Source organism: Ostrinia nubilalis, chromosome 13 (assembly GCF_963855985.1).
Source record: "Ostrinia nubilalis chromosome 13, ilOstNubi1.1, whole genome shotgun sequence".
Classification (NCBI taxonomy): Eukaryota; Metazoa; Arthropoda; class Insecta; order Lepidoptera; family Crambidae; genus Ostrinia; species Ostrinia nubilalis.
Genome location: NC_087100.1, coordinates 14,805,695 through 14,823,774, shown reverse-complemented (window position 1 = coordinate 14,823,774; position 18,080 = coordinate 14,805,695). Strand labels below are relative to the sequence as shown.

Below are 18,080 nucleotides of genomic sequence, written 5' to 3'. Positions count from 1 at the left end.
TAAAAATAATTTAAGAATTAATTTAGCACAAAAAAGTTAATTGTCAAAAATGTTACCTGATTCACACCTCTGTATGATTGAATACTCACAAAATATACAATTGATTTATCTTCAAATCAATCGAGCTAGGATTCGGAATCTAAAGAAATTATTGACATTTTTTTCACTTTGACAGTTGACAGATAGAAGGGGGGGCTTGTGTGCCGAATTTCAATGCAAATTATTTATTTTTTGCGCGATTTTTATCGATATTATTTTACGGCGAATAAAATAATATTTGTGTGCAATGTAAAATAGTGTTTATGTTATTTACTTTATGTGTATTGTTGTGGTGCTCATAGCGGCATATAACCCGTTTTCGCCAAGTTGAAATTTTGTTTGTGTACTTTAATTTCGGTGTATTTAACCTTTTAAAATGGTTACTTATTGTAAAAAATCATCTGCGGAATGGTTTATAGATCAGCTTAACGTGAAGAACGCTAAACTTGTGGCGTTTTTTCTTGTGCTAGGGTTTATTGGATACCATGGAATCTTGCATCTCAGATATGGTAAGTTCGAGTTGTCCATCGGATTCTTTTACGGTTTCTCATTACTATTGACTTGTTCTTGAACCTTATACTTACTGGTACCCCGCTTTTATTGCTTTTTTCACACAGACAGTAATAATTAAAAGAATAATGCATTGTTTTGTTTTTTATATCAGGTCCAGACTCATGCACATGGCTTCTGTCGTCCGGACGCTATAAAGGCGACCATGAGTGGCAGCCTTATGGGTGCATGCTGCACAGATACTCTAAAACGTAAGTTGGAAAGAAAAAAGTTTTTTTTTTATTTAGTAGAAAATCCTTAGACTAAGTTAATACTATGTACAGTGTACAGCACATCACATTATAAATCTTTGTTGCAAATTAACCCTTAATATAAATATGTAAGATCCCACAGTGTTTAGCTTGTGTTGTCTGTACATGTCTGTACGCTTAACTGATAAGACGACTAATTTATCTATTATCTTTGTTTGCAGAGACGCAAGGAGGTGTCTCAGGTACTTGGCGTTTTGGGGAAAGTACAACAGTTTTGCATTCATCGGTGACGCTAGATTGGAGCAACTGTATGAATACTTTATAGGTGAATAACTGTAAATGATTTTACCTTATTCCTTAACCAAAATTACTCTACTCTAAATATTGAATTGATTCTTTTATGAAAGCTGAAAAATCATTCTGAAAAAATATAAGTGCCCTGGAAAGGGCCTATGTACCTACTGAATAAAATATTTGAATTTGAATAAGTGTTTAGCCAAAACTTACATAATCTTAGAAACAAAAGGTCTTTAGTAGAAAATATTTTTATTTTCTGTATTTTTTTTATTTAATTTTTTAATTTTCTCTGGACATAATTTGTTGCTAATGATCTCTAGTAACTCCTTTCAAGGAATAGGTCAAGTTTCCCTATCACCCTGTATATGTTTAAGGTCTTTACCTACCTACCTACCTAAATAATTTATTTCACTTGCATTGTTTGGTTTTAGGTGTACTCAAAACACGACTGGACTTAGACACGTCATATTCGACAGTGGACCACCACATGCCAAATTATACTTATGTAGACCACAAACTGAAGCTATCCGTCACATTTATATGGAGTGACGATGTCTCCAAAACCATGGTGGACCAGTTTAGGAATTGGTAAGTGTATAAAGTACAAAAAAATGTTGCTGAAGTTGCCTCTGTTATTGGATAAATAATTAAAATAATATTGAAAAACTGCCATTACACATTCATTTTATTCTCTGTAATTGACACTAGTTGTACAGTCATCAAATATTTTGTGATACCCAAATTAGTTAGCAAAGTTGACTGCTGAAGGCAAATATTATCATGTAGAATCATGAAGCACCACTAGTTTGTGGAGCTAGGTACTAATTTAATTAATATTTATTAATTACATTGTAATATTTTATATTTCAGGCAGCTCTCAGATAAACCTCCTTCAGTAATTGTAGCCGGAACTGGACTCCAACCACTCAAGAACCGAAACACGACAGACCTAGTCCTCGAAGAATACAAAAGGAACCTTACGCACTTGGTGCAAGCCATAGATTCGCTTGTCGCGCGCAAGACCCAAGTGCTATGGAAGCTGATGGAAGGGGTTGATACTGGGAAACTGAAGAATGATAATAAGAGGATCAATAATAATGATATTGATTCATACAATAGAGCAGCTGTTGAGGTGAGAATTTACATACATAACTTCTAATTAAGGACTAACCTTAGGGAAATTATTTTGGAAAAGAATAGGAAGAAAATTAATTAATTCTGTCAAGGAATAGGGTTAATGAGGGCTATAGAGTAAGGTCACTGTGATTTGCTAGTTGCGAATATAGTGGCGCCAGCTATTGAGCGCTAAAGCGGTAGGAGAACTATTGCATTGGCACTCATCAGGATGGCGCCACAGTAGAGTAGGAGCATGTCATTCGCCAGTCAGTGGTGCCAACAAAATAAAAACGATAGCCCGCATTGGCAAGGTTTCAGTTTTTACTAACAAGTATAGATATTTTCATTCACGAAGTCGTGCCAATTCGCTAATGTTAGAGTGTTATCGGTACACGCAAAATTATCCATGAGTGCGCACGCACACTACAATAATGACGCTCGGATTGCTCGGATCAAACTCCCCGCACCCCGCGCGACCGAGACCAAAAATTGGTGGGGCGCGTCTTCGTGGATGAAACGATCTATATCTTAGAACCGCAGGGTAGGCCAAACAAGCTAGATTATCTACACTGGTCATCATAAAAATCGACCCTCCCGTGACAAGTACTTTCAAACGTATGCATCCCCACTTCCCACCAATATTACTATACTATATTACCATTTAAAAGCCTAGTTCTAAACTTCATTTCATTAAAGGAAAGGTTTTTACCCCAAAAATGTATCCAGAGTCATTTCTTCAAAAAATAGGTAGTTACGCTTGAGCCAACTTTTATGGCTATAAATAAAATGATATCCTTCCAGATCCTAACTCACAGTTCAGCCAAGATATGGAGTTCTACCCGCCTGGTAGCAAGTGGCGCGGCCTCCGACGACGGAGCATCGCTCAGCAACACAGCCTTACGGCACTCCGCGCAACTGTTGCTCAACATGTTCTGCAACGACCATATGAACTTTAACGACGGATCGTGTTGCGCGTCACCAGAACCTCATACACCGTTGCAACTGCTGACGATAGCACTGTTTGCGCTTTGGTGAGTGGAAAAGAGACTTTATTTAGTGGGTTTTATGGTTTAATTTAAGTTGCTGGAGGTTCACGCGTCATTACAGTAGCTCTTGTAGCATTCTTCGCGCTCTGGTGAGTGGAGAAGCGACCTTATGTAGTTGTATTAGAGTATACTTTAGATTAGTATTTGTGGCATTCCATACCATATGAATTTCAATGATGGGTCGTGTTGCGCGTCACCAGAACCACATACGCCGTTGCAACTGCTGACGATAGCACTGTTTGCGCTTTGGTGAGTGGAAAAGACTTTATTTAGTGGTTTTAGAGTAGGCGCACACCGTTGATTTTTCGTCGGCCGATAGTTTAGTCGGGCAGTTGATCAGTATGGGCATGTATGGGACACTACGCCGATTCGATTTGGCCGATTCTTCATACAATTTAAAATTGGGCACAACTATCGGCCAACTAAAAATCAACGGTGTGCGCCTACTCTTAGGGTTTAATTTAGGTTGCCGACACGCCACACGCCTTTGCAACTGCTGACGATAGCACTCTGTTTGCGCTCTGGTGAGTGGAGAAGTAACCTTAGGTAGCGTAAGTAGAACTTATTTTAGGTTGCCGAAGTTTGACATGCCACTATGCTGCTTACTACCCTATTTCGTATTCAGTAGGCTTAGGATGCGCGACATAATAAACATTTATCGAGGCATTTAATCGATTTTGTACGATAAGCCCATACATTTGTCGTCTAAAGTCATCGATAAGGTTTTATCCTGTTACGAATCCTAGACTGCTGTTGAGCCAACTTGACTTTGGGCACTCGAAAATAAATAAGCTGTGGCATTGCTCCCAGAGCCTACCCTGTTATATTTCTAAATGAAACTATTTTAACGCAATCACACCACGGATACCTTTCAACTACCTTCTTCTAGATACCAGCTTTGTAATACTCTCTGATTGTTGTAGCGCAGTCGTGTCCATCGCAAGAAAGGTGTGGCGTTGGACCCAAAGTCTGCCTCAACGGCTCGGCGGCTACACATTAGTGACGTCACCTCCACCTGCAGCGTCATCGCCTATAGCCGCGTTGGCCAAACTGGGAATGATCATGGCGTACTTCTACTTATGTGACCGAACGAATTTCTTCATGAAAGAGAATAAATATTACTCGGAGTGGAGTTTCTGGCTGCCTGTAGGGTATGTGTTCGCATTGGGGCTGTTTTTTACGGACGACTCGAGGTCTAGCAAGTGAGTTTTTTTAAATATTTTTTTGTTTTGTTTTAGCGAATGTTTTGGCATGGAATCGGCCAGTACTTTTCTTTTTTTATGAGTGAACATATTTTTTATTAGTTACTTGAAATGTTTTGACGTCATTTGACTCGTTAGAACAACACGCATCGCATCGTGAATTTCTTGCGGATTACCAACCCGACGTGGCCGCCGAGCGTGTTTTGTTTTCGATGCCTATTTCGGTAAATGCCTGATGATAAAGTCGAAGTTAAAATGCCTTTCTTTGCGTGGACTATTAAAAATAATGAAGAGCTCTTCCCTAAGTGAGCTGCCACACTGGGAGATTGCAAGCGTTTTCAACGGGTACGCGACGACGCCAACGGCTCCAGCGACGTCGCTTATGCGTAACGTTTCCGCTTAGAGTTTTCGCCTCGTGTTTGCCACGTCGCCGCTCCGCTTTAAAACCGCTAGTAATCCGCCAGTGTGGCAAGACCTTAATCCCTGCATAATGACAATCATAATTTATTTATTTATTATAAGGCTTCACAAAAGTAACTATAAAAAATTACACTTGTTAAATGCAAACGTAATTATATAATGAATGTTTTAGAGTCCTGCACCGCGAGCAAACAGACGAATGGAAGGGCTGGATGCAGCTGGTGATCCTGGTGTACCAGGTCACAGGTGCCAGCAAGGTGCTGCCCATCTACATGCTGGTGCGAGCGCTGGTCTCCGCCTACCTGTTCCTCACGGGTGAGTGCTGGTGGAGCCAGTTAGGTAGGGCCAACTTCGAGAAAGAGGTCAACCGTCGAATCCAACTCGGCTGGGCAGCGTTCGGGAAGCTACGCAATACAGGGTGGAATCTTGTAATGCCACCTGGAGGGAAAGTACTCTTAATACTGTAGATAGAAAATTTTACTGAAAGAAAACATTCCTTTATTTTTGAAAAGAAAGAGAACTGCATTCAAAGATTTTTTAAAAATTTTAGAAAATTCCCTACTATATCATACAATTTTCTGTACATAATGAAAATAACTCAAGATTTCATGGTTTTCCTTTCATTTGATTTATCAAGTTTGTTAGAGAGATTTCATCCTTATACTTAACCCTAACGATCAATGCAATAAAAATACAGGGTGTAATTTTTAACAAATTATAGTGGTTCGATTCCCGGGTGTGGCAAACAATTTTTTTGAAATCTTTGAATGCAGTTCTATTTCTTTTCAAAAATAAAGGAATGTTTCCTTTGAGTAAAATTTTCTATCTACAGTATTAAGAGTACTTTCCCTCCAGGTGTCATTACAAAATTCCACCCTGTATACTCACGTCCGAAATACCGCAGTGTCTCAAGACAAAAGTCTTCGAGCAGTGTGTGTTGCCAGTGTTGATCTATGGATCTGAAACGTGGTCGCTTACTATGGGCCTCATAAGAAGGCTCAAGGTCACCCAAAGGCGATGGAGCGGGCCATGCTTGGAGTTTCCCTGCGTGATCGAATCAGAAATGAGATCCGCAGGAGAACCAAAGTGACCGACATAGCCCGCAGAATTGCTAAAATCAAGTGGCAGTGGGCGGGACACATAGCTCGTAGAGCTGTTGGCCGTTAGGGCAGAAAAGTTCTTGAGTGGCGACCACGGGCTGAAAGACGTAGCGTGGGCTCCTACTAGGTGGACCGACGATCTGGTAAAGGTCGCGGGAAGAGCCTGGATGCGGGCAGCGCAGGACCGTGCATTGTGGAAAACCTTGGAGGAGGCCTTTGTCCAGCAGTGGACGTCATTTGGCTGAAACGAACGAGTGCTGGTGGAGGCTGCGGCTGGTGCTCCTGGAGACCAGGTCCTGGGCCCAGCAAGCTGCTCCCATCTACATGCTGGTGCGAGCGCTGGTCGCCGCCTACCTGTTCCTCACGGGTGAGAACTGAACTAAACAGAAGTGTACAGAAGGCTACAGAAGAGAAGACACACGGTGCCAATCAAACATTTTGCCGCATCACCGAAGTGTGGTAGTGTGTCTCAATCGAAGTGCGGGGTATACTTGCGCCGGAACGCACCGTCTGGCATCTTCCTTCATCATCATCATTTCAGCTACAGGACGTCCACTGCTGAACATAGGCCTCCCACAATGACTTCCACATCGCACGGTTAGTAGCGGCCTACATCCAGGGCCTTCCCGCTACCTTTATCAGGTCGTCGGTCCACCTTGTGGGTGGACGTCCCACGCTGCGTTTTCCGGTACGTGGCCTCCATTCCATGGCATCTTTCTTACAGTTGCAATAAGAACTATTTTGTATCAAAAATGTTGCCTATACTAATGCACCCGTTAGACATCTGGTCAAAATGTTAATGGAAAGAGAGATCGCAGCGCCATCTGCCGGATCTAATGTAATTTAATCAATTTTTTATCGGTACTGATTATGGATACCACAAAGTAAGCTAATTCTCAGGCTACCGTCATTTTTAATACATTTTAGGACCAGAGTAATAATTTATTATGATAGTTATGAAGGTATTGGTGCCAGTTAGTTATCAGCAGCACAAAGTGAATTAAACCCTATTCCCTCAGCCTACGGTCACTTCTACTACACGTGGAAGACGGGCGACACGAGCCCGGTGCGCTAGGTGTTAGCACAGAGTAAACTAAGCCCTATTTCTTTAGGCTACGATCACTTCTACTGCACGTTTTTAGTTCAACAATAACTGTGTTGTTAGAGAATTTTCCTCGTTATTGGCTATCGATAAGACTAGCTAAAATGGACCCTATTCCTTCAGGCTACGGCCACTTCTACTACACGTGGAAGACGGGCGACACGAGCGCGGTGCGCTACTTCCGCGTGATCTTCCGCCTGAACTTCCTGACGGTGGTGCTGTGTCTGACCATGAACCGGCCCTACCAGTTCTACAGCTTCATACCGCTGGTCTCCTTCTGGTATACGCTGGTGAGTTGCTAACCATAATGGTGAATGAACAGTCATTTCAGTTTGAAAAAAATTCAATCAAGCATTTGGGCACACTGATTTGGCCAATGTTGTATCACTTTTTGGCGTCAATGGTTACTAAGAGTAAGGTCCGGTCACTTACCAATATACAGGGTGTCCCAAAAACAATGGATAACCCTGTAACCATCGATAGGCCTCGCCATGGTCTCCCTAACGTCCAATTTTGACCCCAGTAAAAATATCACCGTTTTCAAGATTTTTAAGTTTTTGTGCATTTTTAGAAAATTGCCACCTGCGATTACTTTTTCTCATGCCATTTCTACAAATGAGGATACTTTTCAATCTAGTTTTTTTTCTTATCACAAGGGATAATTGGGCTATCAAAAGAAAAGATTAAAGTTCAATAAACTAGTTTGAAAGTTTGAAAATTTTAAGAAATTGCAGAGAAGAAAGAAAAATTAATTCATTGTCTTGCACTTTTGATCAGCCATCGTGTAAAAAAATGTACGAAGACCATCGTGCCCATTACCTGAAAAACTTCCTTGGTTAATTGAGATTTTGAAAAGGTATCACAAGCTTATGTATTCTGTATTATTTTTATCTTATGGCTACTTGAATAGCAACTAGTATGAAAACTGAAAAAATGAGTTTTTTCTCGTAATACTTAAACTAAGACTGGCTAGTGGCATTAAATACAAATGGATAATTTTTAGCGTAGGAATTTTAATAAAGCAACATTTTATCATCATCATCATCATCATCATTTCAGCCATAGGACGTCCACTGCTGAACATAGGCCTGTACCCCAATGATTTTCATAATGACCGCTTGGTAGCGGCCTGCATCCAGCACCTTCCTGCTTACCTTTATGAGGTCGTCGGTCCACTTTGTAGGTGGACGTCCTACGATGCGCTTTCCGGTACGTAGCCTCCACTTGAACCCTGTTGCCCCATTGGCCGTCCGTTCTGCGTTTTTGTGATTACTTATTTTTTGTTTTACACCTTATAAATGTGCCTATAGACAGATGCCCGTGATGATACACGGATCGGAAACGTGGTTTTTTTGCACAGCGTGCTATGGAAGGGGCTATGTTCGGGTTTCTTTACGAAACCGTATCAGAAATTAGGAGACCTGTAAACGAACTAAAGTCGCTGACATAGCCCGACGGATCAGCAAGCTGAAGTGGCAAAGGGCAAGGCACAGTAGTTCGCAGAACTGAGGCAGCAGGGTTCAAGTGGAGGCTACGTACCGGAGAGCGCATCGTAGGACGTCCACCTACAAAGTGGACCGACGACCTCATAAAGATAAGCAGGAAGGTGCTGTATGCAGGCCGCTACCAAGCGGTCATTATGAAAATCATTAGGGTACAGGCCTATGTTCAGCAGTGGACGTCCTACGGCTGAAATGATGATGATGATGATGATAAAATGTTGCTTTATTTAAATTCCTACGCTAAAAATTATCCATTTGTATTTAATGCCACTATGCAGGCCTAGTTTAACTATTACGAGAAAAACTCATTTTTGCAGTTTTCATACTAGTTGCTATTCAAGTAGCCATAAGATAAAAATAATACAGAATACATAGGCTTGTGATACCTTTTTAGAATCTCAATTAACCAAGGAAGTTTTTAAGGTAATGGGCACGATGGTCTTCCTACATTTTTTTACACGATGGCTGATCAAAAGTGCAAGACAATGAATTATTTTTTCCTACTCTTCTGCAATTTCTTAAAATTTTCCTACTTTCAAACTAGTTTGTTGAACTTTGATCTTTTCTTTTGATAGCCCAACTATCCCTTGTGATAAGGAAAAAAACTAGATTGAAAAGTATCCTCATTTGTAGAAATGGCATGAGAAAAAGTAATCGCAGGTGGCAATTTTCTAAAAATGCACAAAAACTTAAAAATCTTGAAAACGGTGATATTTTTACTGGGGTCAAAAATGGACGTTAGGGAGATCATGGCGAGGCCTATCGATGGTTATAGGGTTATCCATTGTTTTTGGGACACCCTGTAGATGAACTACTGCTACTACGCACTGTCCCACCAAACATTGACAGGGGGGCGCCACCGTCGTTCAACTATAGTTTCCAACATGGCAAAAATCGGAACCAGCGCTCCGGTATAGACGGTGGCGCCCCCCTATCAGTGTCACGGGTGGGACGGTTTGGTGTAGTTCATCATTATCTCAGTCTAGTGTTTGCTGGTTATTTATCTGTGTCTATGCGTTTCTATATTTTTGTAAGGAAACCAACAGCGTTTTTTCTAAAATTAAATTGTGTCATAACTAAAATATTTTTTTAAAATACTTATAATAATAAAACTTCCAAGCAATAAATAACATAATATTAAGAATATTTGGAAAATGTCCAAAGATATTTTCATATATCTTACTGTTTCTTATCTCAGGTACAGATCTATTTATTTATTCTCTCTGTATTCCAGATGTTCTGTATGTTCGCCTTACCGCCACACCTCACCGCGGCCGCTGCCCACACAACAGAATCCAAGCCTTATCAGTACTTGTACAGCGCGCTGAAGACAGTGGGCCTGTTCAGCATCGTGACCGTGCTGTACATGAGCGAGGTGTTCTTCCAGAAGGTCTTCGTCACCAGGCCGTGGAAGGCGCTGTTTGTGAACTCAGACGACGACATACACCAATGGTGGCTGAGATGGAAGCAGGATCGGTGAGTCTTCTTAAAGGTTCATTATGATCAGGTCATTTAGATTCAACTCCTGACGAAGATATGCTCCAGGTGTGGTTAAGATGGAAGCAGAATCTTGAGTCTTCTTGAAGGTTCATTATCATCAAGTCTTTCAGTTTCCACGTGAACTCCTGGCGATGATATGCTCCAGGTGTGGTTAAGATGGAGGCAGCATTCGTGAGTCTTGTTGATAAAGAATAATAATCATCAGCTCATTTAGATTCTACGTAAACTCCTGACTATAATATGCTCCAGTGGTGGCTGAAATGGAAGCAGGATCGGTGAGTCTTCTTAAAGGTTCATTATCATCAGGTCATTTAGGTTCCACGTGAACTCCTGACGAAAATATGCTCCAGGTATGGTTAAGATGGAGGCAGGATTGGTGAGTCTTTAATAGTAGCCCACACAGCTGAGTTAAAGCCTAGGAGAGATGCCGCAAGCCCTATGGGAGTCGCCGGCGCACTACGTCGTTGCGTCGTAACGATTTCGACGCATTTAAGACACACGAGCATTTTGACGTCGCAGCGTAACGCAACTCTGACTTAGCAGCATAGTAAATGGTATAGTCTTAGAACTGCGCTGCGTTGTCACTACGTCATCGCACCGCATCACCCTCTTCGCCTCGTGTCCCTGTATCTTTCTACTTTCACGCACGTCGTTTCAACGCACCGTGTGGCATATCTTTGCGTTTCGTAGACACATTTCAACGCACCATATAGTATGTCATGTCGTTCAGTACATGTGGAGTTACGGAGCGTCACCATTCAGACGTCGCAGTATCACCTTATCAGTACTTGTACAGAGCGCTGAAGACAGTGGGCCTGTTCAGCGTCGTCACCGTGCTGTACATGAGCGAGGTGTTCTTCCAGAAGGTCTTCGTCACCAGGCCGTGGAAGGCGCTGTTTGTCAACTCCGATGACGACATACACCAGTGGTGGCTGAGATGGAAGCAGGACCGGTGAGTTGTTCGGTCTTTATAAAGGTTCATTATGATCAGGTCATTTAGTTTCCACGTGAACTCCGACGAAGATATGCTCCAGGTGTGGTTAAGATGGAGGCAGGATCGGTGAGTCTTCTTAAAGGTTCATTATCATCAAGTCTTTTAGTTTCCACGTGAACTCCTGGCGATAATATGCTCCAGGCGTGGTTAAGATGGAGGCAGCATTCGTGAGTCTTGTTGATAAAGAATAATAATCATCAGCTCATTTAGATTCTACGTAAACTCCTGACGATAATATGCTCCAGTGGTGGCTGAGATGGAAGCAGGATCGGCGAGTCTTCTTAAAGGTTTATTATCATCAAGTCTTTTAGTTTCCACATGAACTCCTGACGAAGATATGCTCCAGGCGTGGTTAAGATGGAGGCAGCATTCGTGAGTCTTGTTGATAAAGAATAATAATCATCAGCTCATTTAGATTCTACGTAAACTCCTGACGATAATATGCTCCAGTGGTGGCTGAGATGGAAGCAGGACCGGTGAGTCTCATTGTTATTATCAGCAGGTTATTTAGTTTTCACGTGAACTCCTGACGATATGCTCCATGTGTGGTTAAGATGGAGGCAGGATCGGTGGGTCTTCTTAAAAGTTCATTATCATCATGATATGGTGCTGAAATGGAAGTAAGATCGGTAAGTGAGTCAGCAAAATCCCTTTTTTCGATGACAGCAACCCCCCACTCTTTCTGTGGATGTCGTAAGCGTAAATATGCGAACATCAGGTCTCCACAACCCGTCTGGTCAGCATGGGCAGAGTAGAACAAATCCTCCATTTGCTTCTGGTCTGCCTTTGGCTTCTGGTGAGCCTAGGCACATACCACAGACTTTTAGTTGGCTGATAGTTTGATCGGGCTGTTAATCAGTATGGAGATGTATGAAAGTGCGCATATTACACGGATTTGGTATCGGCCAATTCTTCATACAAATTAGAATCGTGCCCAACTATCGGCCAACTAAAAGTCTGTGGTCTGCGCCTAGGCTAAAGGAGACCCGCAGTGGAGACTAAATGATGATGATAAAACACACAAAATTTAGTTTTATTTCTAAATTATCCCAACAAAACGACAATATGATATGTACCGACACTGTAGTCCAGTGGTTCTTAACCTTTAAGTTATGAGGGACCATTTTACCAAATTTCTGTCTTGTCAGGGACCACCTCATAATCGGTCAAAACCAGTTTGACTGCAAAAATCAGTTAAAAGTGGTTTTGACCAAGATATGCAAGTGCACTTCGTGGACCACTTGGGATGCCTCCGGGGTAGGGTTTCTGATTTCTCGACCTATTTTTTTTCTCGAGTTTCGAGAATTCTCGAGGCCAAAGTCTCGAGTTTTCTCGGGTCTCGAGTCTTTTAATGAAAACTGCTGAAATCGGTTGAAATTTAATAAAAACACAGGTTTTTAAACTAATATACCTACTTTTATGCACAACAATCAATATTAGAATTAAGTACCACTTATTTTGGTAAGGAAATAATCAAAAAATAAAATCTTCTTTCATAATTAATATTTACTAATAATCATAGCAAAAGTCATAAAGTCGCGTGTTCTTAAGGACAAATAACAATAAAAATCTGGAGCTACAATTGAATCACTTGTTTTCTAAAGAACACAAGTCCAAATAGCAAACATCGTTTTTTTTTATGAACAAAAAAAACTTATTAAATTTTTTTTAAATTTCTTACAGATAACGACTTGAATAAACTTTACGAGAAGGCACGAGTACCTAACCTAACGTCTGTTAGGTAAGGTAACGGTCTAGTTAACAAATTTTTCAGTTTTTAAATCAGTCAGATTAAACATACATAATAAATATAGCATACTCGTTGGTGAACATTTTTACTTAGTTTCGATTGAGATCATTACTACTTGCAAATCAAATCAGTTAAAAAAGGAAAGACTAGGCCAGTCTAAAAGCAACGTTGACCTATTAAATAATTAAAAACTTACTTTTGTCTTAGAAAATAGGCTTTCAAGAATATTAAAGCTTCAAAATCGAAACTCGAGAATTCTCGAGCTCCGGTAATTTTTTTCTCGTCTCGAATGAAGCCAAATTTCTCGAGATTTCTCGAGTTCGAGAAAGCTCGAGCAGAAACCCTACTCCGGGGACCACCAGTGGTCCGCGGACCACCGGTTAAGAACCACTGCTGTAGTCCAAATAACTATCACTGGGCATCGCTAATTCTTATTATTGTCTCAATCCCAGGTACTCAATGATCTTCGGCATAATATTCGCCATGGCGTACCTTCTGGCGCAGCGCTACAATCTGCTCGACGATAACAACCACAGCAACCTCTTCACACCAGGTTAGCAGTTCTTTTCTTATTATTGTTATCAGAGTAAATACAAATGAGTAGGTCATCTTCATAGAAACGCACCGAGCGTGGTTTGTATGTGAGCGCGCCAATACGTATGGGGCGCACACGCACACACTGACAAATTTTAGCGGGGATTAGCGGGGAGTTGCGCCGAATTTTGTTAGTGTGTGCGTGTGCGCCCCATACGTATTGGCGCGCTCACATACAAACCACGCTCGGTGCGTTTCTATGAAGATTACCTACTCATTTGTATTTACTCTGTTGTTATGCTGCAACTTTACTATCACCCATATTCACTAACAATGCTTGCCTAAGTGAAGCAGCAAATCGAACGCACAGCGTTGAATAGTGCTATGTGATTGGTTCTTATGTCACCCTGTGTGTTCACGCGCACTGTGAGACCTCATATTAATGTTTGTGAATATGGGCCTATTTCATGTGTGTTAAGTATATGTGTTACCGGCAATTTGTATAATTTAGGAATTCTATACAATCCCTAGTCAATGTGTAGAATGCCTGGGGCGCGTAGGTAATGTATGAAAAGTTATAAATATTGTTCAATAAATACTTTACTACCCCAGGGATCTCCCTCAGCGCCACTCTTCTGGCCTTCATCGGGCTTGGGAGCTACGTCACCTTCACTTTCTTCTGCACAAACACCTTCGACTGCAACGAGATCCACAGCTACGTGGCTTTCTTACCCATCGTCAGCTATATCATACTCAGAAACGTGTCTGGAGCGCTGAGGATGAGGCATTCCAGTATGTTCGCGTGGTTTGGCACGATTACATTGGAGTTATTCGCGAGCCAAAGCCATATTTGGCTGGCTGCTGATACGCATGGGGTCTTGGTTTTGGTGCCAGGCGCTCCAGTATTGAATTTGATCATAACTTCGTATATTTTCGTGTGCGCAGCGCATGAAACTAGGGCGTTGACTATCGCAGTGTTGCCACACGCGGTGCCGGATGACTGGAAGCTTTTGTTAAGGAATTTGGCGATATTTCTGGCGATTTTAGTTCCTATCGGCATTCATGATGGCATGTTTTAGTTTGAGGAACGTTGAGTATTTTTTTTTGATGATACGCATTCAATATAATGAATGTCATTATGTTTGTAGTAAGTAATAAAACACCAAAAGTTACTAAATACCGTAATAATATGACGATCCATAACGTGACTATCTTGTTTAGAGATTTGTATTTAATTTTGTACATTTTGATATCGAAAAAACCGGATAAATATCGAAGATATTTCAAAGTCGTTTTATAAATTTTATTACGCATTCGTCAAAATCACTGCTTCAGCTTTATAATAAGACACAATCGTGCAATCACTTTAAATTTCACACTTGATAAACTGCAATATCCTACGAAACATAACTTTATTTTCTTTTTATTCCGGCCTGCATAATTTTTCTGAGACTGAATGGCAATACTTAGTAAATCCACCGTCAATTCGGTCATAGTATCTTGCTTAATAGATAGGTATTGTAAATAAGTATTTCTTATATTGTTTTGGAAAAAGCCCTGCGATTCCCGCTAGTCATTAGTTAGGGTATGATCACAAATATCATACAATTAGAATAGTATTTTGTAAGCAATTAAGTACCTAAAATGTCTAGGTTAGTAGCTGAGCGATGTGACTTGCATTAAAAATGTATTGTGCTTAATTTCCATTAGCCATAGCATCACAATTTTATGATTTACAATAAGGATTACTAGAGCAAAGTTTTAATACGCAGTTTACGAATAAAGTGAGAATTTTGTAATACAGAACAAAAAGTTGGAGAAGAAATGTTTTTAATACAAAAGTTAAAAATCTGTTTAAATACATAAACGTAACTTTTCAGAAACAAATAGCGTATCGTTAGCTTTAGGCATTTGTACCCATTGTCAATGAATAGGCTGTGTATAGTATTTACGTATATTTAATTATATTACTTAATTAAGAATGACCCATTTGGTCAATATTAATAATGTGACAGGACAGACATGTCGCAGTAAAACATCAGAATAGACTTTTTCAATGAATGACTTACGGGGCGTACACGGGGCGTTCGATATAAACGTAAAAAGAACCGGTGCGTGTTTGGGTCTGTCATAAAAATATCGCACGTCACATAAAAGTGATTATTTAAGAAAATACTTGCAAGTAAAGAAAAAGACGTGTGTTGTCAAATAAATTATGCTGTGTGGGTATTTAATTTTTGATGTATATTTTAGATTTTTAATAATTAATGATACTGCGGACGTAAAGTACAAGTAAATAATAAATGTGTACGTATTTTTACTATGTTGGTACTTATCGCTACGTATTGCATAATATTTAAAAGGCTTTGATTTTTATATTTCTAAGGTTATTATTGAAATACATTTAAAGAGATACCATAAGTAATAAACGGTTTTGATAATGATAATAATGTGTCACTGAAAATTACTTATTATCTTATTAATTTAGGCGTTATTTACCTACATATAAATTTATTCAGCTGTTTATTTATAATAATAAATATTTTTGCATTTATTGCTTGTCCATTAAGTGATATTCTGTCGGACCATACATATTTTTGAGACTGTTTAGAGAAATTGATAAAAACGTGTTATGTGATTTTGTTGGAAATCTGAAATTAATACATTTGTTTTCGGACTTCAATATTTTTGCTAATTTCTACATTTTATCTTTGTATGCGGTGTTGTCAGATATTTGAACCATCTTTCGACATTTTAATAAAAAGTGAAAATAACTCAACTTATTTATATTTAAATAGCCTATTACCAGCGTTTATTTTTTTACTTGTGTAAATACAATTTGTATATTCTGTAAAAAATAAAGAAAGGTGAAAATATACAATTATTTTTGTTTTAAATATCCCGCAAGTCAAAGTAAATTTCAAATGAAATGAAAATCTGTGATAACAAGCAAAATTTTATTTATTTTATCTTTACATTGTTTGTGAATAAGATGCTTAGTATAATAATGAATATACATCTTAATAATATGCCAACCTTAAACGTGTTAACATATTTACACGAATCACTTAGAGCTATATACCACGTAAAACAGAGTTGCAACTTTTGTACAGAAAATGTTTAATATAAAAATGGGGTTTGCCAGCAAATATCAACTTTATTATTTTACTTTAATTATTTATTAACCATGAGATGAAATACCAGAATCATTAATTTAATGCAATAAATAGTGTGTTGGAAAGAAATATTTGTATTACTACGATTTGAAAGAGTTTAAATGTAAGATTTAGTTTTGGCAAACCCATAATTAGGAAAATCACGCATTCTCATATCAAACAATGATGCATTCAAAATTTTAAATCCGCCATGTGATTTTTGTCCGTTTAGTGTCCCAAAGACACACAAACATTATCGTTTTTTTTATTTACGATGACGGATTTCAGTAAAAACATTTTTTTTTAAATCGATTGAGGACAGTATTTGCTCACTCAGGTCATACAAACAATAACCACATCACACGAGAAACAGTCGCAGAAACATGAACACCATAAAGTTCATCATAAGACGATGTGTGGAACCACACTTACAGTAAAGGTGCACTTAGTGTAATGTGAGTCGCTATAATAGTCACTACGGATGGTCCTACGAGAAAGTATAATTATTTTTGGTAACAAACCTGAATTAAAAAATAAAATAAATTTTCAAACCACGCGATTACGTTTTAAGCCAAATATATCGTAACACCAGTTTTTAATCACAAAATACAATCACAATATTTTTTATGTCCTAAATATTGCTTTTTATGCGTGCTTTCTACTTTTGTAAGTAAGAATTTCTTTTAGAACTGTGTGGGTAATGTTACTGATAGTTGTATAGATAAGTCACAATTCAAAATGGCCAATGTTTTATTCTCATAATTATATTTCTTTATAATCCTTAATTTTTTTTTGTTTTGAGTTGTGTAAATTATGTGTGGGTACTTTCTTTAACTTAATGTGATGAATTTTTCTCATCCATCTCATAAATCTCGAAAAAAAAGTAATACATCACTCACCTGGATTTAATTTATGAATTCTTAATTACGAATCACCTGATTTATTAACACTACACCATTTAGGTTAGGATCTGTTTCACCGGAGGATTATGAAGTTATTGCACAGATAAAAAAGTTCGTTTAATCATACACAAACACATTGAAGACTAAAATATCCGCTGGCGCCATCTGCGAAAAGCTTTGCGTTGTGTCACATTCAAGTAAAAGATGTTTTCTTCTTTTTGTTTCTTTGCCACGGTGTTTTAATTTGTAGTGTAGGTATTCAGCGAATGGTGAAGTCACATAGATCGAACAAAGGATAAAAAAGCGACGTTTACAAGAGTAAGTTTTTAGAAAATCAGTCTCAATGAACAGGCCATTGTTATTCATAAATATAGAGTTTATACGATTCGTCCTTAACGACCCATCTACGTTATACGTCGATTTAACATTATTAATAATTATTACACAGCTTTACGTGAATTGTACCAGGGATGCTCTTAGGTAAATATTGCTTCAAAGGATTCAATTTGAGTTGTGATGTAATTTTTATTTTTTAAGGGAAATGGAAATTATCGAAGAAGTGTAATACATTTTTGGTGAAGTGATTATTTGTAGATTATTATGATCTATAAATTTACGAATAAAATAACTATAAAATTATGCGTGATTATAGTTTCCAAT

At 39.0% G+C, this 18,080-nt stretch overlaps 1 protein-coding gene across 1 annotated transcript; it reads left to right on the top strand.

The window, feature by feature from the left end:
• The first annotated feature begins 163 nt into the window (after window positions 1–163).
• Window positions 164–15,370, top strand: LOC135077351 (N-acetylneuraminate 9-O-acetyltransferase). Its single transcript, XM_063971875.1, has 13 exons — window positions 164–548; window positions 704–800; window positions 1,022–1,125; window positions 1,529–1,685; window positions 1,968–2,229; window positions 3,015–3,244; window positions 3,401–3,508; window positions 4,183–4,461; window positions 5,054–5,196; window positions 7,207–7,373; window positions 9,820–10,061; window positions 13,282–13,382; window positions 13,976–15,370. The coding sequence occupies exons 1-13, from the start codon at window positions 416–418 to the stop codon at window positions 14,440–14,442; spliced, it is 2,490 nt and encodes an 829-aa protein (XP_063827945.1). The 5' UTR covers window positions 164–415; the 3' UTR covers window positions 14,443–15,370.
• Window positions 15,371–18,080: the final 2,710 nt, after the last annotated feature.

Excerpts from the sequence above, each read along its gene's own strand:
- LOC135077351 (XM_063971875.1), top strand. The coding sequence starts at position 416 with ATGGTTACTTATTGTAAAAAATCATCTGCGGAATGGTTTATAGATCAG. Across the intron at positions 549-703 it reads AATCTTGCATCTCAGATATG|GTCCAGACTCATGCACATGG; the intron begins GTAAGTTCGAGT and ends TTTTTATATCAG. Across the intron at positions 801-1,021 it reads CTGCACAGATACTCTAAAAC|AGACGCAAGGAGGTGTCTCA; the intron begins GTAAGTTGGAAA and ends CTTTGTTTGCAG.